Below are 27,782 nucleotides of genomic sequence, written 5' to 3' on the forward strand. Positions count from 1 at the left end.
AAAAATGAAGTCATTTTTGTATTCACGAACTCCATTTGTACTTGTGTTACATAAATATAATTTTGATAAATGTGTAAAGAGCAAACGATTAGTTACGATTAACGTGGCGACTTATATGCCTGAAACCATTTGGCGGATAAATGTAGCATCGAGTTATGTAATTATTATAGTATGGATGGAGGCGTCCTGTGTGTGTGTGGTTGTAGTACTGTGTCGGCAGCTAGATGGTGCTGTTGAGTCATCATGAACAGAGGCTATTGCGCCACAAATACACTGGATTTCACGTAAATGAGATTAAACCTGTCTAAACGTAAGGAAACATGTACCAACTATTATTAAACATGCAGCAGTTATATCGGAAGATTTGATTTCAGCAGCTTGATTATCATCTTTGTTATATTAATGTCCAAAGATGCTTTGCATAAGTGCGGGTCTGGCTTTGAACCCCCGAGCTCTGCCGATAAATCAGATGCAAGATTATATTCCGTAGAAACTGGAACAGCGAGAGATAGATAATCGAGATTTATATGATAAACAGCAGTTGATGAGTCGAAGCAGGAATAAGGAAAAGCATGCTGCCGGGTGAGCTATCTATCTACATACAGACATGCTGCTCATGAACGGATCTGTCTGAAACCACACGTGGGTGCTTTCTGCTGGAGGGAGGAGAAAGATGAACAAATGGATACGAAGAGACAAGAGCGACGGGAAGTGCGTGACGTGTCGCCGTGACCTCGTGAGATAGAAAGTGGATTTGCCTTGTAAATATACGATTCTGCGGGATCTGACATAGGATGAGACGGTGTTTGTTTTCTCTCACACACTACTCCTAATGACATCATAAGCGATTTTGAGCCAACAGACCAAATAATAGGCAGAGTTAAATACTTATTTGATGATTAATCTACGATTCAGCTAATTCTCATATACTTTCCTTTAATTTGCTCGCTCCAAGAAGGGTACAGTGAATTACAAATTAGCAAAATACCAATCTGACCCAGGTTTGATAACATAACAAACCTCTCCTGTATTGTTTTCTTAATTTCAATGTCTACTGACTTCATTGCATTTTCAAGAGGTAATATTTGCTGATCATTTAAGAAAACAGAATTTAATACTGCTGGGTTCAGTGGTGCCAGATAGGCTAGACACACACACGCACACACACACACACACACACACACACACACACACACACACATTCCTAGGTATCTGAAGTAATAAACTATAGGATAGCAGATAATGTGATAATAGCTCAGCTCATATCATCTGTCCATCAGTCAACCAAAGGTCACAGATGTTTTGTTTTACTTTTAATGGCCTTTATATTTATTTATTTAGCAAGTCATTTTTCCCCCAAATAAAGCCAATGTAGTGCTTTGAAGGTCGAGAGAGGCAAAAGAGGCATAAAGAACATTTTGGATTGAACTGAATTTTACTGCTGGAAAACTCCGGACAAGCTCAGTTGTTCAGTAAAATACATCTGTGATCACAATAACTTTGCAAACAAAACAAAACATGAGTTATCTCTACAGTGAAATTCATTTGCTGGTGTTTATGTCATTCATGAAAACTAAAAAGAAAAATGTCACACATAAGGATTTTATTTTTATGCAAATAAACATTTGTTTGAATTATCTGGTCAAATGCACACACAGACACACAGACACAGACACACACAGACACACAGACACAGACACACAGACACAGACACACACACACACACACACACACGCACCCCTCTGGCAGGTCTGTGTCATCAGAGGCGGTTGAGGGAGGATGGCTGACAGGCTGGTTAGTGATTTGCATGGCTCAGGTATTTAAAAGGAGGCGCGGGTGCAGGAGACTTCACACACATGAATGGATTCTTCTCTAACTTCAGATGCTATGGGACTGTCTGACTTCTGCTGTTTACATATATAAGTACATGTTAACATTAGGTAACCGATATACTTTTGATGACTTTCAACAGAATTAGCCGACTAGACATTTTTTTATTTGGAGTAAGATGTTCTAAGAATGCTCACCTGGACTGATTTCCTGAAGAATACAGCGTTGTCGTGAGTGAATCTGCTGAAGTAAGACGAAGACTTCAGAGGGATATTGCTTTGATATGGATGCATCAGGGCCAGCTGGCAACTGAACTACACAGACTATTTTTGATTGGCTGTGATGTCATCACCGATACTCGTGCTGCTCTTGCTCCTGGCGTTAAAGGTCACCGACACGACGACAGAAACATTGAGACGATGCACAGGTACGGTTCTCTTTGGTCTATATTTCTATCCAGTCGCGGAGTCCGTTTCAAAGCTTCTGATTTTCAGTTAATGATTATTCAGTGGATGGTTTATGGTTTCATCTAAATCCTGGGAAACCCCTGCAGGTGAAATTCCTTTGGTTAATTCCAACTGAGCGAGTCTGATTACAGGGAAATGGGAATGTCTGTATGTATTGCAGTATTAATTCAAACTAACACCAACAAACGAGTACAGACACTGCATTATGTTTGAGTCCACATAAAAATCTATGCAAATCAGAATTGCAGGACAAACAGGGTGTACTCTTCTTGTCTAGCAGTTACTCCAGGGCAACGTTCCCTTTCACAAATGGTGTCTTTCTTAATAATAACCCCTCCTAAACCCCCTACTGTCTCTCCACTATCACCCAGGGCTAGTTCTCACACACTGTGGGGTTCAGCAGCTCAATCATGCCATCACATTAATTAGTTTATGGCACAGCCGTTTGGGAGTATATTGGTTTGAGTGACGTCCTGACACTTTTCTTCCTGTTGTTTTCAGAACGGCTCCCTCTGGATCTTCTGTCTTTTATTCTCGAGAAGGACACATCCAAGCTCCTGCCAGGGGTGCACATGAGGCAAGCCGGAGGGGTGAGGGGTGTGCATTTCTCCAGCCCTCAGTCTTCTATGATCTTCCCGTCCTCCCAGGTCCTTGCCAACTGTGAGCTCTTCCCCCAGGAGTTCTCCATTGTTTTGACACTAAAGCTCACCCACATTGCACCCAAGGTAAAGCGTCACCCAGTGGTTCATTGTGGCAATATTCCAGATTGAGTAAGTCTGAACGGTTTGCCTCATGTCTTGCAGAGGAATGAATACATCTTTTCTGTGATGGAGCCCAGAAATTCCGAGAAATCAGATCAGGGGAACAGCAGAGAGAGGAGTGAAGGAGAACAGGCAGACACAGAGGTGGGGAAGAAGAGGCGAGTGAAAGGGGATGAAGAACACAGGAGGCTCATCCTGGGATTGAGGCTCTCCAGAACCCGATTGTATGTTCTTTTCAAAGGTCACGCAGGGGTCGTGGAGCACTGGATGTTTCGAGGCATCCCATTGGCTGATAACCAGTGGCATACCTTAGTTCTGTCTGTTAGTAAACAACACGTCAGGCTCATAGTGGACTGCAGCTCACCACAGGAAATGTGAGTTTATTCATATGTTTTGTTCTTTTTCCTGTACAGCTTTTCCATTTATGTTTGCTGCAGTTTCTTCCATTCACACCCTGATACTCCCATCATCCCCTCTTCCTGTTCCCTCCATATTCCCTTAAGGCATAGTAGATCCTTCACCACAATACGATGGCACTGCTCCAAATCTGCTCTCAGCCTGCAGGCATATCACAGTAGTCTGACGGTATTTGATAGATGGTTTTAGTGGAAACTCCCTCTGGCACACAGAAGGGAGGAACATCAGCACCCCTATACTACCTACACAATACATTACCGCTTACCTCTCTGCTCTGAATGCGCGGGTCAGCCTTAATTGCTGAGGGTTCTGCTTGATTTAGAAAGGTAAAAGCCATTTGGGGCCAAATTATAACAGAATTCTATCCTACATTGTGACCAGGGTTCCTTCCAGACCTTTCCCTTCAGACCTCAACATTCAGAGATCGAAATTCCATATTGGCAGTCGGGGGAGATGGAAAGGTCTTTTCTCAGTAAGACTTGTTTTTCCTCATCTCTTTAAGTTTAATAGACTTTAAGTTTAATAGACTGCAAGACTGCTGAGTTGTTAATATTTTGCTCCTTGCACAGGGTTTGCTCCGGCAGCTGGTTTTGGTGCCAGGTTCAGATGCCACCCTTCAGATCTGCCCCTCTTCTAACCCCCAACTAGCAGCTCTGTCAGTGCCACCGCTCCTCTTAGACCGGCGTATCATAGAGGAGGATGCTGGCGGCTCTCTGCCCTCTCATGGTAACGTCTTTACGGCACTTCACAAGACATACGATACAGTGCAATCTAAGACTTCTGTCTGCCTGTCTGCTCTCTGATCATGAACTCGTCTTTGTCCCTGTGTGCTTTCATTTTAATCTGTCAGAGGCAGACGAGCGAGTGTCAGTGGGGTTGGAACGATCATGTTCAGAGCTGCTACGAGGTCAGCTGTGGTTCAATCCACTCAGGAAAGGCCTCTACCTCTGTGATGGCAGTATGTGGATCACTGTGCTGCAGGGTGAGAATCATCAGACATCAGACATCCACTCATGAGCAAGTTTCTATTCATCCTGGTGTGAGAATTGACAAATATGTTTTTCTCTTTAGATCATAAGCGACTGGACTATGTTTTGGAACATCAAGTCCTCACCACCAGCTCAGAAACTAACGATATAGAGGTATCCGTTCATCTCTGATTCATAGAAACCTAATTACATGACTTTCACTTGTCATACACCGACACCAAAATGCCAAAATGTTGTATGTATGTAAAATCATGTAATGTAAGTGAACTTCACAAGTCAGATGCGCATGGGATCTGTGATAACCTTGAGGGGATTCTCAAGTGACAATAATCACCCACTGCTGTTTAAGGGTATTTTTCTCCCATTATAGACAGAAAGATAACCTAACAATTGGACAAGTATACTAAATATATCATCAAATCCTTTTCTTTCATCCAATATTTAGGTGTTTCAGGTTCCTGGCATGGGTCTGATGGCTGCTATGGCTCACCGATCCACAGCGCCTGGGTCTGCTGTCTATCTGTGGACCAACACAGGTTTCCAGCTCTACCAGAACATTAGCACCTATGGAGCTGTGGCGTGGAAACACTTCAATATGGGAAAGAAGGTATGACAATATGGCATGACATTCAAGCATACAATATAAAGGTCCAGTAGGATTATTGAGAGAGTTAAGAACATATTTTCAAACTCCCTTTGATTTGTTGTTTCTTCAAGGTCTTTCTGGTGGTTTCTAATTCTGGGGGAGTGCCGGCAAGACAGCCTAACAAAATGTCAGAGACAGAGATCTCTGTGGTTTACAAGTGGAGCAAAAGAAGACAACGGTTTGTGCGATACCAGTCCCTACAAACGCACTGTGCCCGGGACTGGGAGGCCTTCCACATCAATCGAGACACCTATCTCGCTGTGGCCAATCATAGACAAGGTAAGAACCTACTCCCTCAGGTGACTAGGAGTTAATTTGTAAAAATCCCCCAAATAAAGCAAAATACTGCAAAATGACTTAATGATCTTTCTGTTACGATCTCTTACTTTTTCTGGATTGTTTTTCAGGAGATAGTAATCACACAATAGACAGTGTGATCTACAAGTGGAACAGCTTCTCTAAGTCTTTTGAGGCTCACCAGATGCTGCAGACCTCAGGGGCCTACGACTGGGAGTTCTTCACTGTGGGACCTTACCATTTCCTCGTGGTTGCAAATGCTTTTGATGGAGTGACCACTTATGTAGACTCTGTCATTTATGTGTGGATCAATGGAACCTTCCAGGTCTTCCAGACAATAAAGGTATGTGAAGAACAAGAAATGGCAGAATATATTAAACCTTTGTAAAAACTAAATCCTTATGAATATCACTATTTTCAACAATAGGTGCTTAGTAACTAGACATAGTTCAACAACAAAGAAGAGTTGACAGTAGATGGAAAATGTGTGGGAGCGTTTTTCTGCTAGATTTTCATACCATTCATGTGCTCACCAGATGGTTTCTGACTTCCTCTGAAAAGATCTGTATCTTTGGGATAAGTATGAAAAACCTTCTTGTCTGTGCACATAGAAGGAAGGGAATACAGACTGGGAGAGATAACAGGCTCATGAAAGAGAGATGTTGAGCGAGGAACAGCCGCGTCCACGCATTAAAGACAGGCCAAAAATAGAATGTGTGTTTAGCCATGATTTGCTGGAGAGATATTGGCTTTGACGCGTAACTGATAGTGAATCATATATTTGAATCTAGCCACATTTCAGGTGAGCGTTGACATGTTGATAGTCATATGAAAAGCCATAGAGATATCTGTGATTTCGGGGAACTCCACATGTGAATGTGATCCTCACATGAACACCTTGAGGCTGGTGGAAATGAATCATCTCAAATCATCTAGAACTAAGTGAAAATGTTGAATCTTGACATTTATGACACCCTTTGTTGTATATCTTTCTCATCCCTGTCAATGTAGACATTCTGTGCTACAGACTGGGAAATGTTCCAGATTGGAAGCAGAGTTTTTCTGGTTGTTGCCAATGGAGACAGACTCCATGGTAACGGACCCAGTCGTTACGCCATCAACTCCACTATCTACGAGCTGGACATGAATGGACAGTTGTTTGTCCGCTTTCAGGATATTGTAACCTACAGGTACAAATGTGTAAACATTAGACCTATAGAGAGAAAACCAGATGCATGCATCCAGACACACATGCACCATTCAGGACTATGAGGTCTTCCTGTGTAATAATCTGTCCGGTGTTTGTTTCCTGTCATTTCTTCCTCTTGTCATCATCATCAATCATACTCCCCTCTCTCTGTGCAGTGCAGTGGACTGGGAGTTCTTCAGCCTCGGGGAGGAATATTTTCTGGTTGTCGCTAACTCCTTTAACGGAGAATCCTACTCTCTCAACAGCATTCTCTACAGGTACTCAACTTGTCAACACCACCCCTCCCAGTGTGAAATAATTCATCTTTATTGGCGCTAAGTTGGTGGTACATGTCATGAAATCATTTTATGTACACCTACAATAGTAATGCAGATTTATTTTCCTTCTGGGGGCAAGATTTATGAAAGCATACCAACACTTTTCACTTGTGTGGATTAACTAAGCATGCTGAATGCACCTTTAGTTTGATTCCTTTTGTTGTGTTTTTTAGGTGGCAGGGATATGAAGGATTTGTTCCTGTTCATTGGCTTCCAACTATTGGATGCAGCGACTGGGAATTTTTCAGATCTGAAGGAGAATCCTATCTGATGTACTCTAGTGCCAAAGCACCGCTCATCAAAGTGTTCAAGTTGAAAACCTACTAGTCAAAATAGCGGAGAGCCTTTGTGTACGTGCATGTTCATCCCTTTATGCGTTAGTGTATGTTGTGTATATATTTTCTGACAGAAATGAATAACACAAGACAGCCTTTGTAAGTAATCAAACATCCTGTAAAACAGTACTGAAAAATATTTAAATATTTGTTTATTGATGGTAACTTTTGCTCATGAGATCTTTTGCCTGTGACTGCATGTGTTATATAAATCAAAATGTGACCATAAATTATTGCAATTACAATAAACCTGAAAGTTAACAAGTTTACGCAAGAGGTGTTTATGCATTCCCCTTCAGTAATTTCACGCATTTAGAGCATTTAAGGATGGAACATGGGTGGGCAAGTATGTGCCCTGCAGGATCAAGAGTGTGCAGGATTTCATTCCAAGTGATTTCAATGCTAATCAGAGACTTACACCAGGTGTAAGAGTTGGAGTGGAATGCAGAGCTGCACACCTGGCCCTGGGCTTCACTCTGTCCACCCCCACACACTCAGGCGCCTCACTAACATATTTGCTGATAAGGCGCTACGCGAGACTTGTAGGAAATGTAGTTTTTATTACCACACTTCAATCTCACCGGGAACCGCGCGTGGCACTACAAGTACCAGAATGCACCTTGCTCGTTCCTGTCAAGAAGAAACATGGCTGCTTACTGTGTACCGACGGTATTTTTATTTATGTTACATTTGCTGCAAGCTTTAAGCGAGACAGAAGCAGAAACGGATTCTGTGCGAGTTAATATCGCATAAAGAATATATTAAAAGCAGAAGCTTGGATAAAACCGACGGCAGTATTTCGTTAACGTCTTTCCAGTCGGTTATTCCAAGCTACCTATAGAGTTTCATTTTCGCTGAACTAGACCGAAGACGGTCCGGGTTCAAACTCATTCACGTCCAGTAAAAGTTCGCTATGTTCAGCCCTGTGAAGTCTTCTTACTTCAGAGTCAGTCCGGCCATTGTCAACAGAGAACTTGGCAAGACCAAGATGAGATAGCAAGAGGACAAAGCGGAGTAGTGCTAACAAGGCGAAGAAGTTCGAAAGAAAACGGGAGTTAAAAAGTCACAGAGGCGGAGGTATGTTTGGGAATCTTTTTGAGGAAGCTGAGCAGGAAGGTTTCCCCTCCTGTTCGTCCGGTGGAGGAGGCGCGAAGAGGGGAGACGAGCCACCTCCGAGCCGGGGGAAGAGCAATCTGTGCGGCATCAAGAACCAGGGGGGCACCTGCTACCTGAACTCCCTGTTGCAGACCCTCCTGTTCACCCCGGAGCTCAGAGGTGAGGGTCCGAGACAACACAGGGTCCAAGATGACAGTAGATGGAGATAAAAACAAAGACATAGATGCAATTGTAGTCGAAGTAGTGTTTAAGGTTTATCTGTCATCTGTACAGAATAACAGGATCATAGTGGGTAATGACATTCTTGGGATAAAGCTGCTCCTCTAATGTTGTCAGACACAGACAGACAGACAGACACACACACACACACACACACACACACACACACACACACACACACACACACACACACACTAGTAAAATTTAGACCATAACAGAGTTTAGTTTAGAGTTGACTAGCATGCATAAATGAGAATTATATAAAGAATTAGTTAGATTTTAAGATTGCATATAGATCATTGTGGTGCTGTGATTTCACATTATTATTATTGTTATGTGTGCAGAAGAGCTGTTCAATTTGGGTCCAGAAGAATTGGGATGTCTTGAAGATAAAGACAAGCCAGGGGCCAAAGTAAGTGCTTGGGAGTGTCGGTCAGCTGAATCATGACCGGAAAGAACAAGTTGATTGATGAGCTCTGATTCTAGGACATGAGAAGTGAGTGGGGTGGAAGTTATAATAGTTCAATGCCTGAAACATTCATATTAATCATGATAACAGTCGATGTATGTGTTTATGGTTTGCCATTGTTTACACTTAGCTCAACATTAATGTGCAGAGAACACAAGTTATCTCATTTGTACATAGATTCAATAAAGTGTTTATCTATTGTGCAAGCACATACTTGATGTTAGTTGTGGCAGACAGTGGTTGGGGTGATCAAGTGGGCCCCCTCGTCCTCCTTCAGCCTTTCATTGATGAGCCCACCACATCTCCTTCCTGCCTTCCTGATGTTACAGTAGTAGATTCACTGAACACATGCTTAAATAGAAGACAGTGGCATCATCAAACTAAGCAAAACTACAACACTGATATCCCCATGCTCACAGAGTTGCAACAATGATGTCATGACATTTCCGGGTGCTCTACAGTGAATTCTGGCATCCAAGAATCCCCCCTCTTCCTGTCTTCCTGATGCTACTGTGGTTTCCTGGTGGTTGCTTTTAAAACGTACATAGACAACAGTGGCATCATCAACCTAAACATTATTAAATAATAATAAATGAATTAATATTTTATCAGAACTTATCAATCAACCCTCATATGTTTTAATGCTCATTCCCATCTTCCTCAGGGCTCTCACATCCTCAAAATACCCTCTTCCTTATGTTTCAGGCTCAGAACATTTCAATCATCCCATGTCTGTAATCAAGATGTAATCAATGCTGTTGCTGTCCTCCTCAGGTCAGAGTGATTCCATTGGAACTCCAGAGGCTCTTTGCCCATCTTCTCCTGGTGGACCAGCAGAGCGCCTCCACTGCCGGCCTCACCGACAGTTTTGGCTGGAACAGCAGTGAGGTCAGACTCTGTTGTTTTTCACAGTGAGAGGCAGAAAGAGGTAGAACAGAAGAGATGCTCAAGTTGCATTATTGATTGATTTATCGTCCAGTCATGCCGGGATATACACTCCGTTGTCCATTTTATGAGGTCATGCAATCCAATACAGCAACTTACAGTAAGTCTTTGTTGAGCTATAGTGTTAATTGTTTTTTTAACTTATACTTTGTCAGAAGTGATTTCTCTCTGATAATGTATGAGGTAATGTTTTGTACTGCGTAATGGTGAAGTTGTAATGACCTGCTCCTTTCGAGTGTGTAACCACCCGAAATCCTATTATTTGGAGAGAGTGTGTGTGTGTGTATGTTCATGCGTCCGCCATTTGATTAGGCTACATTTGTATTTGTTTGTATTGCCAAATTTTAGTAGTGGGAGACACGAATGGAACATTATTCATGATGTCACAATTATAGTAGTGGCAGTATGACATCTGATTCCTTAGATGATAGAAGGATGTGCAACTTGTCAGTTGTGCAGGGACAGAGATGTATTTGAAGTTTGCACTGGCTCATATCAGGGACCCACAGAGCTATAAGGACCTGAATTAAGATGTAAGAGGTCAAATGATCTTCCTGCTGAAATGCGGAATCCTCAACATGAGCTTCCCTTCACCTTTGTCGCGTCCAGCTCTGCACAGCCTTCTCCAGGGGAAAGGGAGCCAGCAGCGTAAAAGTTTTCATTGAAGGTAATGAGGAGGGCTTAGCAAACACCGTTTATAAGGAGCTGCTATAATTCTACGTGTGTAATGCCAAAAGAGAAAACTGCCCGAAGGGTGTATGATATAATCCAAGGCAACATTACATAAACAAAGAGGATCTTGGAACATCATATGCCTTGCTAAGATATGATTTATTGCATTAGACGGCCTAATAGTGTATTACTGTACCCAATAAAGTGGGAACTGGGTCTATAGGTGAGTCAGACTTGATGTTGGTCTGGCCTGCAATGCGTTTGGAATTTATTTAGTCTGGAGACAATCCAGCCGCAGTGCACATACAAGCAGAGTAAACAGATGGCGTGGGAGAGCAGATAAGAGCACACAGAAGTAAATGAGCGGAGCCACAGGACATTATAATGCATAATCATCTTGTCTAGGACAAAACTGTACATATGTGATGTGATTCTATTCAACATCGGAGTGCAAATGTTCCTTCTAGTACAGCATTAGCTGCAGGTGGGGAGAAAATTAATTTGTCCGAATAAATGTCATCAGAAAATACAGCAAAGTCTCTGTGTACATGTCAGGCATGAACTAAAGAGTGGCAATGTCCTTGTTAACCAGAATTGAACCTTTTTCTTATGCTTTGTTAGGGGACAAATCAACATGATGTTCAGGAGCTGAACAGGATTTTATTCAGTGCGTTGGAGCACTCTCTTGTGGGCACTACTGGTAGTACATTAATCCATCGCCTGTACCATGGGATCATCGTGAACAGCATCGTCTGCAAGGAGTGTGGCAATATCAGTCAAAGACAGGTGTGTTCAGTGCGCAGGGCTCATGACGTTTCAATCCATTCTGATTTAGCTTCTCTTTGCAGCATTTCTGTACTGATATCGTACTGTTACATGTTTGTGCATTTTCTTTAGGAAGATTTCCTGGACTTGACAGTGTGTGTATGTGGAGTGTCCAGCCTTGAAGAGGCTTTGTGGAACATGTTTGTGGAGGAAGAGCTGTTTGAGGGCAACAACCTGTACCGCTGTGCACAGTGTGACAGGTTGGTCACTGCTGCCAAGGTCAGTCATAACACTTTAACTGAACTGAAAAGAACTTTCAGCTTGTTAACATCACTCTCCCTGTCCTGCCTGACCTTTTATCCCTTCCTCACTTTGCCATTATTTAGTCTGCCAAGATGAGAAAACTCCCCCCATTCATCACAATGTCTTTGCTGAGATTCAGCTTCGACTTTAACAAATGTGAGCGATACAAGGAGACAGGACGCTACATCTTCCCTCTCACCATCAACCTACGGCCATTTTGTGAACAGGTACTTGGTAGAAATTAACATTGTGAATTCACCTATTTTTGTTTTTTTGGAAAAGCACATTAAAACATATTAAATGGTTCTGTTGACTGGTTAATTTTCTTGGTGTCCACCTATAAAGCCTTTGTCACAGTAACTGATTTGATGAGTTAACTATTATACTGTCTCCCCTTACAGACTGATGGAGAAGACTCTGATCATACCTATGAGCTTTTTTCTGTCATTATCCATAAAGGAGGCTGCTACGGTGGTCATTACCATGTGTACATCAGAGACATTGACCAGCTCGGCCAATGGGAACCACAGGTAAGAAAGAAAAAAGCAATCAGGAGCAAAGACTTGCGTTCGGACATTACATTAGAATTACTGATCATTAAGCCGGGCAACCCCCTGTGCTCTCATTTTCAGGAGAACTGCAAACCTAAGACAGAGAAGAAAGTCAAGGAGGTTAAGGAGCCCAGTGAGTGTGAGCCAGTGCTGCAACAAGATGACCCTTTGTCTGTTCTCACCGCTATTATTGCTCAGGTATAACATCACCAATTGTAGTGTCTCTGTCTATGTTTCAATTAAATGCAGTGCATGTGTTTTTGTATGAGCTGTGTTTATAAAGTTGTGTAACTGATTAGTCGTTCATTTTCTATTCACTAGGAGCCGTCTAAGAGTGTCCTGTTGGACCAGCTGGGCCAGAAGCTCATGAGTAAAATCGGATCATCCTGGAGCAAAAAGTTCAGGAAATATTATGGCCCCATAGGCAAGGTATGTCTGGTTAGATGCTTCATTTTCTTCTGCACTCGTGTGTACTTTTGTAAACAATGTCAGGTTGTCTCTAATTCTTGATTTGACATTTTCTCATGCAGTTCTTACAGTCCCACAATGATGTTTTCATGCTGGTATGCAATGGCACCAAGGTGGCATTGAAAGCAAACCCACCAAGCCCCATGGCCGAGCCTCCCGGCCCTGCAGAGCTGGCCACTAACGATGGTCTTTCAGGAGCTACTGGACAAAATCCAGGACTAGACCTGGAGCCTGACCCAGAACCTGAGGTACAGATGGGCACATTCAGCAGCAATCCTAAGTTTTACAATTTAAAAAGGAATTCTTGTTTCATGGTGGATGCCTTGTTATTGTTTTAGGTTCTGTTTAACCTGCTGTATCTTCCTGTCTGTCAGCAGGGGAGTCACTGGTTTGACCTTAATGACTCCACGGTGACCTCCATCAGGGAGTCTGACATAGAGAAGCAATTCCAGGGCAAAGAAAGTGCCTACATGCTGTTCTACAGAAAAAAACAGCTGCAGAGGCCCGCTGAAGGTAATGGACACACTGTGTAATGCATGTATGGTGGGGAAAAGATGAAAATAACATGCAGTGTAAGTATCCACATGTCAGTACGTACGGATCTATTAAGAGAATGTTTGTCATGTGTATGTGCAGCCCTGAACAATCCTCTGTATAAAGTTCCTCCTCATCTCGTCCAAATGGTTCAGGAGGAGGACTGCAAACTGCAGCAGAATCGGTACAAAAAACCAACGCACTCATTTACACAAACTCATTCAATTATCTTATTTACATTTGATATGTAGGTTTATAAACTATTCATGTGCAAATTTGGTTCCTGTTACAGTGAGAAGTTTGAAGCCTGCAATAATACAGTGGAGCTGCATCTGCACCTTGCGCCTTCATATCGCTTAGAAAATGGAGCCTTGCAACAAGTGAGCAAAGAGCCGAATGGGAGCACCACCCTCAGCTTCGACGGCAGGAAGACCGTGGGAGACCTGCGATTAGCCATCTACCAGGTCACTGCAATGCCAACAACGCTGGTTCTTGTTGTATTTGTAGAGCTTGAGGATGCTGGACATGACCTCTGTGTCTGAGCGTGTATTTGGATTTTTCACGACAGATGCAGGAATCTTGGGAAGGTGACATGGCTCTCACCGTGGCCAAGAGTCTTCCAGCAGGTCTCCACCTCTACAAAACTCTGACAGGTTAGACACTGAGCAAAAGACTCTAACTCGTAGATGGAATTTAGTGACTTCTACATTCTTGTAAGTGCATTGTGCTCGGGTTTCTCTTTGCAGATGACGGTGTGTCGCTGTACAATGCAGGCATCTACACGAAAAGCGACCTGTTTGTGTGGAATGGCAGAGAGGTAACAAAAAAATCCAGCCAAATCTACTGCATGTGCTGTATTTCTAAAGTGACTTTTATTCCTTTGAATCACTTTTTTTGAGGTGCAGCTGACTTCCGTCCTGCTCCTTTTGACTTCCTCAGGTGTCCGGTGCGTCTCTCCTAATCGGAGCAGAGTGGGAGCCAGTGCTGCTGACTGTTGTCCGACCGTTTTTGGGGGAAGACGATGTACCGGAGCTGGAGAATGGGGTGGATGGCGTCGGGGCCAGTAGTGGGTTGGAAAATGGAGAGCCCGGCCTTAAAAAGGAGGCGCGAGGGTTTGCGGGCGGTGCAACTCTTGTGGAGGTGATGGAGGCACTGGGGGAGCCCAAAGAAAGTCTGCTGTGTCAGGCACAAGCAGGAGGAAAGAAAGACGAGCAAAAGGAAGGAGAGGGTGGAGGAGCAAGTGGATGGAGAGTGTTCCCACCCGAGGACCTGCAGCGTACGTTGAAGGAGCTGTCACTGAAAGATGGAGACGCTCTGCTGGTGCTGGAGCCGCACTCGTTTGATAGCAGGTGTGTCCTCGTTCATCATGACTATATTGTCCATCATCTGTATTTGTGTGTTTTAATACATTCCCCGTTTTCTTCAGTGTGTTCACACGTAATGGAGATGTGGTCAGTGTAACCACGCCGTCGGATTGCCGCTGGCTCCTGGTGGAGTTTCGACCCGAAGGAGGAGTAGAGGAGGGGAAAGAGGACGAGAGGAGGAAAACAAAGGTTCCTGCCTCAGGAAATATGGTCAGCTGTGCTCTGCTCTTTTTGCATGTCGTCACTTTCTCCTCCCTTCTCATTATTTCAACGTTGCGTTACGCTTTTGAAAAACCTGTGGTTGCCTGTATGTTCGTTCCACCAGCTGCTATGTGAGGTGAAACGGAGAGCCATAGAGGAACTGCAGCTACAGGAGCAGCTCCAAGGCAAGATGATCCATGTTATGTAATGTTGAATATCCACCGGGCCAATAGTCCAATGTTAATATCTGACATAGCTTTCTTTCTAAACAACAACACTCAAATCCCAATTATACGTAAACTGCAATATGTTAAAATGCCTTCTATTAGTTGTGTAAGGTACATTTTGCTACTATTTTGCAAAATATTGTCGTTCAAATGCCCATTAAATTCAAAACCATACTAACTGATGATCATGTTAGTCCATAAGAGTTCATAGAGTTCGACCTGCCTCAAAATTGCAGATACTGGTCAATTAAATGGTGTCTAAAGCGAATATGCACTTTTGCAAATATCGATCCTGTTGTAAAGATCTGTTCCTGTTTGGATTTTTGCATCAACGCTTAAGTGTGTATTCTGGAATCTGCTCCCTCTGTCTAGGTGCCGAATACTGTTTGAGACAGGTGGACTACACAGGGAAACTCCTCCCCCCAGGTATGCTGTCAGTTGTTACCAGAGGGGATTTTAATGGCCCACATAACTAAGTGCTGGAAATCCCCTCCACTAAGACAAAATATGAGGCTAAAAATGATTTAGGTCTAAATGTTACATGTTTAATAGCTACTCTCCTGCTTGTAACCTTTCATCTTATAATCGTTTGACGTTTTGAAGTCAAACCACAACCTTTCCTAAGTGTCCTTGTGTTGTCTTGGTTTCCTTATTTATTCGGCAGTGTGTGAGGAGCTGAGTGTTCGGGATGCAGGAGTGCGGCTCATGACCACACTGACTCTCTGTCCTGGAAATGCACCCAAGGCATCGCAGGTGTGAAAACTTCAATAAATCCTTTGTACTTACAGCTGTGCACGTTTAACATTCAGATTCCAGGAAAGTCGACCTACGCTTTTGATTTGTGTTATTCGTCTATAGTCGAGGCTTCTGCTTTTTAGAAAACACTAGGTGGATGCTTTGAAGGTTAATTTATGTTTGACTGACTGATTTCCAGCTATTCCTGCACTTCTGTGTGGGCACAGCGCCCTCTGGTGGCCTGGAGATGGACATAATTGTGGAGAAGACTTGTTCAGTGAAAGAGGTGGGGATAAAGATGTTGCCTTGTACAAGCTATGTGTAGCTGTGAAATCATGCATACGTATGAATATGCTGTTTATTATTTTGTTGCATTTGCAGTGTATGGACGCAATGCTGCATGCTGTCGGACTTGAAGGTAAAATACCTGTTGGTGTTTTGTTGAGTACGTTTTCCATTGTGTACAACTTCAATAGTCGGTAGATTGCATTAAGCAGCATTACGGTCAAGGATCTTTTCTTCTGTTGGTTAGTTATATGTAGTTCATTCGGGACATAAAATGAGATCCTCTAGGCCTCCCCTCTCTAGATGGTGCTCGTGGAAAAGCAAATTTGTGGTTGTATCATTATCAATGTGTTTTTGTAGGCAACAGTTGGCACTTGAGGAGGCTGGACTGGTGTGAGGAGGTGGGAGAGCCACTAATGGATGAGGTGAGGGGCGATTACAGGGTCTACAGCCACCATATGTCTCTCTGCCTTCCTCTTTCTCCATGTACTCCTGGTTTTTTAATCTGTTTATTCACCTTTAACTGTGAGGATCAGTGCTGGGATGAAATATTTATATATTTAGTGAAAAAGGAAAGAAAGCTTTTGAACTGATCACCAGTTACAAGTGAAGCCTTTCTTTGTCCAAACCCATGGCCAATGCAGCACAGCTGTGTCATTCAATTCTTTTTGATCAATATCCAATTACTTGCTAACAGTTGTTTGTTTGTATCCTCAGGACGCTTTGCTGTCAGAGCTGAAGATAAGTCATGGAGAGACATTAGTGCTCACAGAAGGACAACTGCCTCCAAAGGTTCTTGTTTGTTTGGCTATAGATTCTGATCCTGTAGCATCTTTTTTGTAACAACACACGTCTCTTTCTCTCTCAGGGTTACCTTAAATTATCCGTGTGGCTGTATCTGGATCCCCGAAACGACTCTGCAGCTTTCATGCAGGCTGATTGTAATCACACCCCTAATTGTTGCGTAAAAGAGCAGACTCTGGAGGTTGCGACTGAAGGTGAAACACACCAGTCACTTCTTCTGTCTCATGGCACCATGGCAGAGCTGAGGAGTGTGGGAGCAGTGGAGATTGCAGATGAGGCCACACTGGACGATCTCAAGACTCAGGTAATATATGTGGGTTGTGTGTGAACTAAATTGTGAGATAATCGTCTTTACAATCATCTTTGAAAGTCGATGATAAATGATTATAAAGGGAACCGCTCCTTTCAGGCAACACATAGTGTACGACTCTGGTGATGTTGATGCACTCTGATCCTTCTAGTCATGCTTATCCGTATCTGCATCAGGTGCTGACATTACCCGCTCTTCAGAATGTGTGTGTGCCCATGTCTGCATTCTTGCGTGTGTGGCAGTTGGAGGGACAACGCCTGACTCGTGTCCTCAAAGGACAAGAACTCACACTCAGGTTTAAACGCTATTCTCTCACTTGGTTGATTCAATCACATAAACATACCAATTTCACCAGCCATTACTCCTTTCCATGACCCCTACTGTCTGTCTTCCACATAGGAAATTGAAACTAACCAGTGGCACAGGCCTCTGTGTGGAGCAGCTGCTGAAAGAAGAAGATCTTGGGTAATGTTTATAGTGTCTCAACATGTTAAGAGAAATGCCTCAACATCGCATTTGACCACTTACTAACTTATTTTCATATGTGTCCTTTGTTTCGTAGTCCTAAGCAGGTGTTGCTGTATGTGAAGATGGGAGTGCCAGGGGAGAGGTGTTATTACCCATCAGAAGAGCTGGTTTGGGATGCGTCCCGAGATTCTTCCCCTCGCTCCCTGCGCACTTGCCTGGCTGCTCGTTACGGCCTCTGCGCTGACTCACTGCTGTTGGCTAAATGCCAGCCAGACAAACACAACTGGGAAGAAATCTCTAACTGGGTAGGAAAGGAAGTTTGGAGATGATGTCCCTGTTTGGGGTGGCCAGCCATGTTAAACTGTGTGTAAAATGTACCTAATGGATAATTCTGTGTTTTACTTTCAGAACCAGCAGGTTTCCAAAAGGAAAAAGAAGAAAAGGACAGAATCACTTTTGGGAGCACCATTTCACCTCAAAGATGGTGACACAATTGGAATCAAGGTAATGGAGGAAACGGGCTTTTTCATGTTTTACGATCTGTCCTTTGCGTTGTCTGTGAATCATTGACTGTTTGGTCTGTGTAGAACCTCTTGATTGACAACAATAGAGACTTCAGCACCCAGGAGGATGAGCAGGGCCAGCAGAGGCTCAGAGAACAGGCAGAGCAGCGCAGGAAAGGGTGAGATTGCTTTTCTCTGATAGATTATGCAGGAATGGAAAATAAGTGCTTCCTTTGGTAAGATTTTCTCTGTTTTTTGTTTTTAGAGAGCTGGGTGCAGGTTCTGATGATCAGAAGAAGTCTGGGTCAGCCAAGACCAGGAAACCAGAGGTGGCGCTGTCAATCAATGTTGGAGTCTTCAGATAGCCCCGTCTTCTTGGCTGCCCACACAGATCGAAACGATCTTTAAACCACACGCACTCATGACGTGAGATGCCACGACAGGACAATCCACTCAAGACTGTGCCAAAAAAATCATACTCACAAACTGTAGTTCTTCTCAAATCTTTCAGACTCACTGAATTCTAAACCATAATCCTCATCTCTTATCATGTGTCATTGAATTAAGTTTGCTGCTCTCATAACTGAGTGTAATCTTCATGTCGCTGCACAATTAACAGATGTGACACCAAGAGGTTCCTCATTTCTTATCTTGTTTGTGATTGTACAAGTTCTCAAAACTGCAACAACCAAAACCATATATTCCTCTTATTTATAACTCAATACTGTCAGTGCTGGCAATTGCATAATGAACTTTATGAAATATTTGTTTTGTATCATTTTCTGTTCGTAACCTATAATGTTCAGGGTGAGGAATTTATACCAGTAGTCAGCAGCTTTAACATGTTGGCTTTGTTTTCCAGTGTGACAGACCTCTATAGTAGGCATCCATTTGCAGGTTCATTTTTGTTTGATAGGGATATTAGTGACTGCCATTTTCTATATACCCAATTAATAAACAAGCTTCATGACTAGGTTGATCGATCGATCAGATTGGATTTTATTGTTACAGCACTTATACAAACAAAATGTAACACAAAGTGGTTCAGTGTAAAATAACACCACCCCTTCCACACACAAAGCAATAACTAATTTTGTTAATAAATACAACTTCAATTATAATTTAGATTTAAGGGTAGGTTTTTAGTTTGCTTTAATGTCAACGTTCTCTGCTGTACATTATTCTCCTTCAACGACCAGGCTTGAACCCATGTGACGCAATGCACACAGAGCCAAGATATTATTTTTAGTTTTTCTTCATTAGAAATAACCAAAACAGTAAACAAAACCGAGCAAAATTTGAGTTTTTGAAGATTGAGATCAGGATAAAGGGTAAATGGATAAATATTGTAATTGTTTTATTACATTTTCCTCCTATGTTTGGTTATTTAGCGAAGAAGCATCCATTCACTTTCTCTCACTACTTTTATCAATTCTTGAATAGTTTATTCGAGATAATATATACATAAAGAATGAATTGTGGTCATTGTGGTCAGAGCCTTGATTTTAAGGACGTTCTAGAAGTAGCCGTCATCTCTTGCACGTCCTTGACGGTAATTATTTACCAATTACATTCCAAACAATCGTATTTTCTCGCCACCCGGATGTCCAATCAGCATTTAGAAAGCGTCTGGGACAGCCAATCAGATTGCACTCTGCTGTTTCTGTAGTCCCGCCCTCCCCCTGCGGTATTAATGTGGCAGCCTGACTCGGTGGATTACTGCACACACGGAGAGACGAGCTGTCACATATATTAAACTGGAACAATAACATCATCATATAGCAAAAATGGTTGATGCTTTCTGCGCTACATGGAAACTGGTGGACAGCCAGAACTTTGATGAATACATGAAGGCACTGGGTGAGCTCAAGTTTAATTTCGTAATCAGTACTGATTTTACAAATTTTACATGCAGGAGCAATGTTGTCTATTGTATCAGTGCTTCTTAGTGCATCTCCACCAAAACTTCACTTTTTATTAATGTGTTGTTAACTTTTGCTGTTAATTAGGGTCTTTATTATTTTCATGGCAGGTGTTGGTTTTGCCACGAGGCAGGTGGGTAATGTCACCAAGCCAACGGTTGTGATCGGTCAGGAGGGGGACAAAGTGGTGGTGAAAACCCTGAGCACCTTCAGGAACACTGAGATCTCCTCCAAACTAGGAGAGGAGTTTGAGGAGACCACACCCGATGACCGACAAGTCAAAGTAAGTTGGGTACCACTGCTCTAAATCCACTCAGAAGCCTGTTATGGATAGTGCAGCATGAATTTAAATCTGATTGATTTATGAAAAATCAATTGTGGCCTCTGTTTGCAGTCGACCTTCACCATGGAGGGAGGCAAGTTTGTGCAAGTGCAGAGGTGGGATGGGAAGGAGACCAAGTTTGTCAGAGAAATCAAGGATGGAAAGATGGTGATGGTGAGTGAAGTGTCATAAAGTCCTAAATGAGCATATATGTATTAATTAGAATCTACAACACACATTTTACCTAAAGTAGATGCTCTCTAGACATGTAGTGCCGTATTCAACGTGCCATTAATGTAACATGGACTGTCTCCATTTCTCTCTCTCAGACTGTAACTTTTGCGGGCGTGGAAGCTGTACGTACATATGAGAAGGCCTAACTCCCCCCAAATCTGAGTGAGCAAATCATTCTAGCACTGCAAACCATCAACAAGGTGTTTTTTCTTACTATTTTTTCAATTGTTCTTTCTGTATTCAGTGATTTGCACCTGATGATCAACTTTCGATAAATATTTTGGCAAATATCTTTTTTTTTAAGAAAGTGCTATTTTGAATGATCTAAATTGTTTTGCAGTGAGCCTTCCTGTGTCACATTTGAAAGAAGGAAAAAAATAAACTGTTTGAATAAACTTTCTAAATGGCGTTTGTGTTGAACAGAGGACTCTTTTTCAAACATGAACCCAGAGAGAATAATGGCGTCCCTGTGATGGGTCAGCTCCAGGTGACAGCTGCTTGATGATAGTGTGGACCAAAGCAGCAGCCAGTGTAGCCATTCAACAGCCTTTAGTAACCTCCTGATGGTGGGGGTGCGGGGAGTGGGGGTTAGGGATGGTGTCACACGCCCTCGGGATAATCCGGTTTAAATTGTGGTGTCATTACGTAGAAGCATCATTCGATGGTGTTGACCAACCCCTGATTGAATGAGTGTGCTGGCATGACACAAGGACAAAGGGCACTGTGGATGGGGCACGTTGAATCAATGAAGTGACACACATTATGACATAATGTCCGTCAGCCATATAAGATACAAATTGTCAGGTGTTCTTAAGATGTTTTTGGATGAGGAAAGAATGTAACGCTTCTTTCCAGCTGCTTAAAGCCTAAGCGTCACTGTGTGTGTTGTGTGTGTGTGTGTGTGTGTGTGTGTGTACCCTGCTGGACAGGACTACAAGCGTCCGTTCTTCTCATTCTAACACGCGCTGCCAAGTCGCTGGCTGCATTTAAATAGCCTACGACACAAGTGATGCAGCTGGAGTGGAAGATTTCAGTCCCTCCCTAATCGAATACAAACCTTTCCAAATCTTTCTTCATCCTCCACTTAAATTGCCTTTACACCCACAATGCACACATCAGCTCAATCACAGCGAGTCCCATTCAGGAGGCAGAAAAAGACTTTTTAACAGTGAGCACAGTTTTCTGTTGCATGTTCTATCCTGAGTGGTTCCAGTCGGCTTCCTTGGAGAGCAGCAGGATTGTCCTCTTTGTGTGGAATCTGTGTCAGCAGTGTAAGCTGACCTGTAGTAACCCCCTCTCTCTGGGCTCATTAGGGAATCAGTGTGAAGACCTGCATGACTATCCTACTCAAATGAATTGTGTGCCTCTCTCTCTCTCTTTCCCACTCTGCTCCACCCAACTTTTCATTCGCGGGATACAATGAATTCTGTTCTCTAGAGGCTTCACACAAATGTGATTAATCTAAACCACCAGAAGAGAAATTTACTCAAACACGAGACAAAAAAGAAGATATTTAATGAGTTGGAATTAAGTGAAAGTAGCCAGAAAGCTGAAGGGGACTAATACAGGAGATGAAGAAGTTTTTGGAGTCCAGTTATTGTCTCAGATCCCAAGGGCACCAAAAGTAAGTGGTGGTAAACAGACTCCTCCTAATTTGTTGAAAATACCTTCACTAGCAACTGAAACAATAAAGAGGCTTCGAGGAGCATGCATAGTCTAGCGGGTCCCATCCTGTAGAGGGCGCTGTGTCAAAATGGTTACACAAGGCAAAATACATTGAATTAAATAATCACAAAATAATTAAAAGGCAAGGCCCAAGTAGTGTTTCAATGTTGGGCCACTTATCATACAGACAAGTTATGATCCAGACTTGTTTGTCTCATGTACAAATCAAACGCGTGCACTTAACATGGACATAACAGCTGAGATCATGTAAATACATTACTGACACACAGTATTGACAGGGCTGTACACTACATACTACACATTCAGATGTATGTTTGCTGATCAGCACCTACAGAGGAAAGAGGCACAGAAAAGCAATGCACATTTCTCTTTTTAATGTCACACGCATACTAGTCACAAACATACTGAAGGTGTAATGCACAAACGTAACAGAATGAATTTAAATACGCTTAGACTGCTGTTTCCGTAGCAATGGTTGAGGGATGGAAGTCACTCACAGCAAATGTGATTTATTTTCCACTCATTTAAACTATTAACAAGGTCAGGTTGAATAAAAACACATGCTGTAAGCAACAACCGCAGATATATATATAAGATATATGCTAACCATTGGTACTGAATAGCTTTGATCGTAACTTCAAGGAACATTTAGTGTTGCCGTTTTAGCGAACACCGTTACCGATCAGACAAAAATGCCCCCATCATGCACCACTCTCAGGGACAAACGGCGCTTTGATCACTGAGATCATGGTAAAACAAATGTATTGCACATGTTTACACATAAAAGGTAGTCTGGAGATAAAATTCAGTGAACATAATTCAAATATAAATAGAGACATTAAATCTCTTATCACCTCAAAACAAAAAAGTCTGTTATATTATTTCTCTTAAAACCAGTAAGTCCTAGAAATATTCATTTTCTGAGAACAAAACTCTCTAAAACGCCAGCAGTGATAGTGGAGCATCACTGTTTGAAATCCATCAAACTCCATCTGCTACAGTTTGAACTTTACTTTAATAAGTAAAGTCCCTATTATAAATCAGCAGATTTACATTGAGTAGATTCAGCATTACTATGCGCTGGCACATGTCTCATTAACCGTCTTCAAGACAGCATATGGAGCAGAATGTAAAGAGCCATATGCACACAACAGCTGGCACTAGTTCACATCTGACATCATCCTACTCCAAATTGTAACGGCCTCTTCAAACAAACAGCACTATTTAATGCAGATATAATCAGAGATATAAGTGTTTCAACAACAGATACATTAACTTCAGTATTCAGGCTGTTAAACCTGTACATGCTCCGTCTGCTCTTCATCTTTCAGAGATTTCAAATACCTGATTTGTCCTTCAGTTTATGACCTAACGCAGAGTTCAAAATCAATCTGAAATCACGTCTGCCTCTATGATTATTGTGTACATTATATTCCTTTCTAGCACCATGTACATGAGATATTACTTTTCATTATGCATTGATATCACATTCATAGTTTTGAATGTTGAATATTGCCTGAAATACTCTCCATTAGTGTGTTTCCTGACATTTTCTTGTCAGTAAAATCCTTTTTATATTCTCAACATATATCCTTGAAGGTGTGCACCAAGACAAATGGCCAATGACCAGAGTTGGTGACGATAAAATTTTTGGTCTATCAAGGAGTCACTGCCCACTATAGTGTTCCTCCTTTCACCACTGACATAAATCCTTTATATGTGCCCCAGGTGTTTCATACTCCTGCTTGTAAAACATCTTCAAAAGCAGTGGAGTGCAGTAAAACGACTCACTCGGCACCTCGATCATGTTCAGATCTCTTCAGTAAAGGAACTGAAACAGAATGAATGACTTTCCAACATGTGTCACCCAGTTATAGATGCACTGTGAAACCTGATGCAGCTCAATGTTAAAGTAAATGTGAACTCAAACCTTATACTGAGAGCTCAGGCCATCACGTGTTGGTTATCAGCACCCTTATCAAAATAAGGAACTGGTGCACATGGACAGAGTTCATAGTTTAATAAGACTTTAATAAGTTGCCATGACAGGTGGTGTAACACCTCAGAGCGGAGGCGTCGTGGCTGTTGTCGTTGCGTTTGGGAGCTCTCGTATACGGTACATGGTCATTCCTTTTGATGCAGAAAAAGTACAAAATGAAAAAAACTGCAAAATGGATCAATTTCCATTATTTCATACCATCTGTTTTTTTCAAGTAGTCACATTGCAAAGAAAAGACAAAAATGTGTTTTATCAGAGGTAATGGAATTATGCATTAGCAATGTGTATTTTGATTGTGAATGAAGGGCATTACAAGCAAAATCAGGGCAGAAAGAAATTGCCCACGCCATTGAATTTAGAGAAGGACAAAGAAAAAAAGCTAAAACAGCTTTACATAACGGATAATGTGCCACTATAAACCACTTTTCAAGTAAAAAAAGAAGAAAAGGCGCAGAGGAGTCGAGCTCTCAACTGGCCTCACAGTAGTAAATGTGGCAGGTTTTGTACCCTAGTTACAGTGAAGTACAGAGGTAATACTTTCACTCCTATTAAAGTATTAATTGAACAATCAAAGCATGAGGATTTGTATGAATGAACAAAGCCACAAATGTGAAATGTTAAATGACTGTGGTATGCATATCCACCTTTAAATAACCCAAACATGAAATAAAATAAAAGTAAAGGAATGACACCGGCTGCACGTCGCTACGAGAGCTCAACCAAATTCTGGAAAGAAAGTTTAAAAAAACAAAAACGGTCCATCACGTGACGTCACCCATCCTCCTCTGCTGTCCCGGGTTTCCTGTTATGAAAACCATCAGTGAGCGGCAGGCTGCGTTCAAAGCAGCAGAGGTCGCGACCCCACCTCGTCATTTTCATAAAGTTTACTAGACGCTAAAGGTTTCATCCAAGTTGCAGAATGTGGTTTCAAAGATGCATCGGAGAGAAAGGGTAGAGGGGAAACTGAGCCTCGTCCTCATCCACAAAGAAACACTGGAAGTACGGCAGCTCATCTGCACACAGGACAGTGTCAGTGTAGAACAACATGCAGCATAAAGAAGAACATTACATTACATTACATTACATTACGGTCATTTAGCAGACGCTTTTATCCAAAGCGACTTACAATAAGTGTGTTCAACAAAGGTAGATAAAACTAGAACTTACGCAATAGTTGTCTTAGGTAACAGGAGATCATTTGTACTTACCCTCCATCATGTAGCCGTCTGTGATCACAGGCTCTGAAACAAAACAGACAACCATTTATTTACATTAAGGGACATTACAGAATATGATCCTATTTTTAGGTTATTTTAAATGCAGCACAGCTCTAACATACCTTTGATTTTCTCTTCTTTGGCTGCTTTCTTTTCAACTGGTTTTTCTGGGACAGAAATTGAGGAGTTTTCATTATTAATGAATGAATTAAACTCTGCACAGAAAGTATTTGTGCAAAATCAACACACCTTTCTTTGCAGGCTCCTGTTTCTCTTTGAGGACTCGCTCAACAGATTTTTCTAGAATAAAAGAGTTTTGACATTACGTAAATCTGATTAGTTTTTGTGATTGTGTTTTTGTTCACTTTAATTGCTTAAACATTAACACACCTTTCTTTGCAGGCTCCTGTTTCTCCTTGAGAACTCTGTCCTCTGTAGAAATCCATCATTTAATGCTCAGATTAAGCATCATGTAATCAAAAATAATGACAATGTAATGACTTCTTATATCACAGATGATTTCATACATTACCTTTCTTTGGTTTGATCTTTTCTTTTGAAACTTCAGCCTCTGTTTCACAAATAAAGGACAATTATGACACATTTGCATAGGCATATTCTCTTGAATGTATGGATTGTCCGGTGAAGATGGTGGTTTAGTAGCTTTTAATTGTAAGCTGTAATGAGACATGCTTCAGGTACATTGGCACACTAGGACAGAGTGTGGCACAAAAGAGTAGAAGTCTTCATACAGTTATTATGGACACCGATGCTGCATTACATCATGTCTTGAATCTACAGAACAAATACTTTAAGTTTCAAAACTAAAGCCAAAGTCTCGATGGTGTTGAATTGACTAAAACATTATAGAAGATGTTTTAATTTCCAAACTTGCAATCTCAAACCAACACAAGTTATCTAAACTAACAGGAAACAACCCTTGTGACTTTCACAGAGGGCAACTTCACTGACACTGCACAGCGCCCTCCACAGGCACAAACGTTTTATACAGCTGTTTTCACATGCAGAGCAGGACTCTGGAAGAAAATTGAGTTTCCCTTAACCGTTCTTCCAAAATTTAAAATGCGATTAAACACCGTACACTGTCAGACTACAAATACTGTAACCACTATTTGTTGTCATAGTTTAGTTAATCAATCTCAGGTTGTTCAAAATTCTGATAAACTCAATGACTGAATGCCTCTGCAATTTGTCAGGCACTTTACAGATTATAGTAATCTTTATTCTATAATCAGATTACTGTAATCTCGCTCATGAAGCCCATTACTGCTCAAAGATGATTAAATTGCAACAGCCTCTACTAAAGCGCCACAAAAGTACCTTTCTTCACACGGAGTGGTTTGCTCTTTTGTCTGGATGCAGCTGGGCCAGGAAAGAAGTGCAATACATAATGAACACTGGCCTTGTGTGTATTATACGGATTAGACAGTAGACGTTAAATTAACCCCAAAAGCATCACCGATTCCACTGGTGACACACATAGCTGAGGACATCTACCAGGATGGAGGCAGGAGGAAAATCATGCTTATATGAAACATAATTGTTCTGTAATTCTGTACCTTTTTTCACTGCAGCAGGTTTCTCTTTTTCTTTAGGTGTCTCCACCTCTGCAAAAAACAAAACAAAATAGGATCATGTTTGTGTCAAAGGCACGTAAAGCATCTTAAACCACAATTAGTAGCGTGATGGTACAAAAATAGAAAGGACAAAGCTTACAGCATTGATTGACAAGTTCTGAGCCTGACATAAATAATAACATTAATGTGGCATGTTTGAGGAAGGAATATTTATTTTAAGCAGTTTCATTTAGCACATAATTTGCATTTGTTTGAGATTATACTTCACAAATTCAAAATATAGCCAAAAGAAAAAAGATACAGTTAAATATTTGGGTCAGAACATCCAAGGCTATGCTCAGAATTTATCAACCAACCCCTTTTGAAGCACTTTGAAGCCAACAGAGCATCTAGAGCTTGAGAGCTTAATCAGATCTTCACTCTAGAAAGATAAAGGCTAAACAAAATCAGTGTAAACCTCACAGATGTGGACAAACGCTTAGCGTGAGCAGGTGTTTGCAAAGAAGCTGCTGCACAGAAACACACACTTTATTGGCTGTAATCTGCAGTGTCACCACCCAGTGCTGATAACTGAATTGCTGCCTTTGCTAAAAGCA

General features: G+C 41.9%; 3 protein-coding genes across 4 annotated transcripts; all 3 read left to right on the forward strand.

The window, feature by feature from the left end:
- The first annotated feature begins 1,868 nt into the window (after positions 1-1,868).
- On the forward strand, positions 1,869-7,516 carry LOC143006197 (thrombospondin-type laminin G domain and EAR repeat-containing protein-like). Its single transcript, XM_076157549.1, has 13 exons — positions 1,869-2,257; positions 2,799-3,022; positions 3,101-3,432; positions 3,857-3,947; positions 4,045-4,201; positions 4,326-4,457; positions 4,547-4,617; positions 4,910-5,071; positions 5,182-5,389; positions 5,518-5,750; positions 6,419-6,597; positions 6,773-6,874; positions 7,108-7,516. The coding sequence occupies exons 1-13, from the start codon at positions 2,173-2,175 to the stop codon at positions 7,259-7,261; spliced, it is 2,130 nt and encodes a 709-aa protein (XP_076013664.1). The 5' UTR covers positions 1,869-2,172; the 3' UTR covers positions 7,262-7,516.
- Positions 7,517-7,896: 380 nt separating this feature from the next.
- On the forward strand, positions 7,897-19,195 carry usp40 (ubiquitin specific peptidase 40). Of its 2 annotated transcripts, none has more exons than XM_076157555.1 (31): positions 7,897-8,544; positions 8,949-9,016; positions 9,848-9,961; positions 11,312-11,476; positions 11,588-11,734; positions 11,842-11,985; positions 12,160-12,288; positions 12,391-12,507; positions 12,631-12,738; positions 12,840-13,025; positions 13,152-13,290; positions 13,414-13,495; positions 13,604-13,775; positions 13,880-13,964; positions 14,058-14,128; positions 14,251-14,660; positions 14,738-14,885; positions 15,001-15,061; positions 15,476-15,529; positions 15,768-15,856; positions 16,038-16,124; positions 16,220-16,256; positions 16,484-16,548; positions 16,841-16,915; positions 16,992-17,231; positions 17,414-17,532; positions 17,637-17,702; positions 17,800-18,010; positions 18,114-18,209; positions 18,293-18,387; positions 18,474-19,195. In XM_076157555.1, exons 1-31 carry the CDS (start codon positions 8,349-8,351, stop codon positions 18,571-18,573), a joined length of 3,876 nt encoding a protein of 1,291 aa, XP_076013670.1. In that variant the 5' UTR covers positions 7,897-8,348; the 3' UTR covers positions 18,574-19,195. The 2 variants fall into 2 exon arrangements, with proteins under 2 accessions (XP_076013670.1, XP_076013672.1); XM_076157557.1 differs by having other exon boundaries at positions 13,155-13,290.
- Positions 19,196-19,915: 720 nt separating this feature from the next.
- LOC143006172 (fatty acid-binding protein, brain-like) lies at positions 19,916-21,072 on the forward strand. Its single transcript, XM_076157510.1, has 4 exons — positions 19,916-20,068; positions 20,241-20,413; positions 20,525-20,626; positions 20,782-21,072. The coding sequence occupies exons 1-4, from the start codon at positions 19,996-19,998 to the stop codon at positions 20,830-20,832; spliced, it is 399 nt and encodes a 132-aa protein (XP_076013625.1). The 5' UTR covers positions 19,916-19,995; the 3' UTR covers positions 20,833-21,072.
- Positions 21,073-27,782: the final 6,710 nt, after the last annotated feature.

Source organism: Genypterus blacodes, unplaced genomic scaffold (genome assembly GCF_046128005.1).
Source record: "Genypterus blacodes isolate CSIRO-AG114 ecotype Tasmania unplaced genomic scaffold, CSIRO-AGI_Gbla_v1 ptg000073l_1, whole genome shotgun sequence".
NCBI classification, from domain to species: domain Eukaryota; kingdom Metazoa; phylum Chordata; class Actinopteri; order Ophidiiformes; family Ophidiidae; genus Genypterus; species Genypterus blacodes.

Coding starts and splice junctions, on each gene's coding strand:
- LOC143006197 (XM_076157549.1), top strand. CDS start 2,173: ATGTCATCACCGATACTCGTGCTGCTCTTGCTCCTGGCGTTAAAGGTC. Junction 4,458..4,546: donor GTGGATCACTGTGCTGCAGG/GTGAGAATCATC, acceptor TTTTCTCTTTAG/ATCATAAGCGACTGGACTAT. Junction 5,390..5,517: donor TGTGGCCAATCATAGACAAG/GTAAGAACCTAC, acceptor ATTGTTTTTCAG/GAGATAGTAATCACACAATA.
- usp40 (XM_076157555.1), top strand. CDS start 8,349: ATGTTTGGGAATCTTTTTGAGGAAGCTGAGCAGGAAGGTTTCCCCTCC. Junction 11,986..12,159: donor TACGGCCATTTTGTGAACAG/GTACTTGGTAGA, acceptor CTCCCCTTACAG/ACTGATGGAGAAGACTCTGA. Junction 15,530..15,767: donor AGGGAAACTCCTCCCCCCAG/GTATGCTGTCAG, acceptor TTTATTCGGCAG/TGTGTGAGGAGCTGAGTGTT.
- LOC143006172 (XM_076157510.1), top strand. CDS start 19,996: ATGGTTGATGCTTTCTGCGCTACATGGAAACTGGTGGACAGCCAGAAC. Junction 20,414..20,524: donor CCGATGACCGACAAGTCAAA/GTAAGTTGGGTA, acceptor CTCTGTTTGCAG/TCGACCTTCACCATGGAGGG. Junction 20,627..20,781: donor AGGATGGAAAGATGGTGATG/GTGAGTGAAGTG, acceptor TCTCTCTCTCAG/ACTGTAACTTTTGCGGGCGT.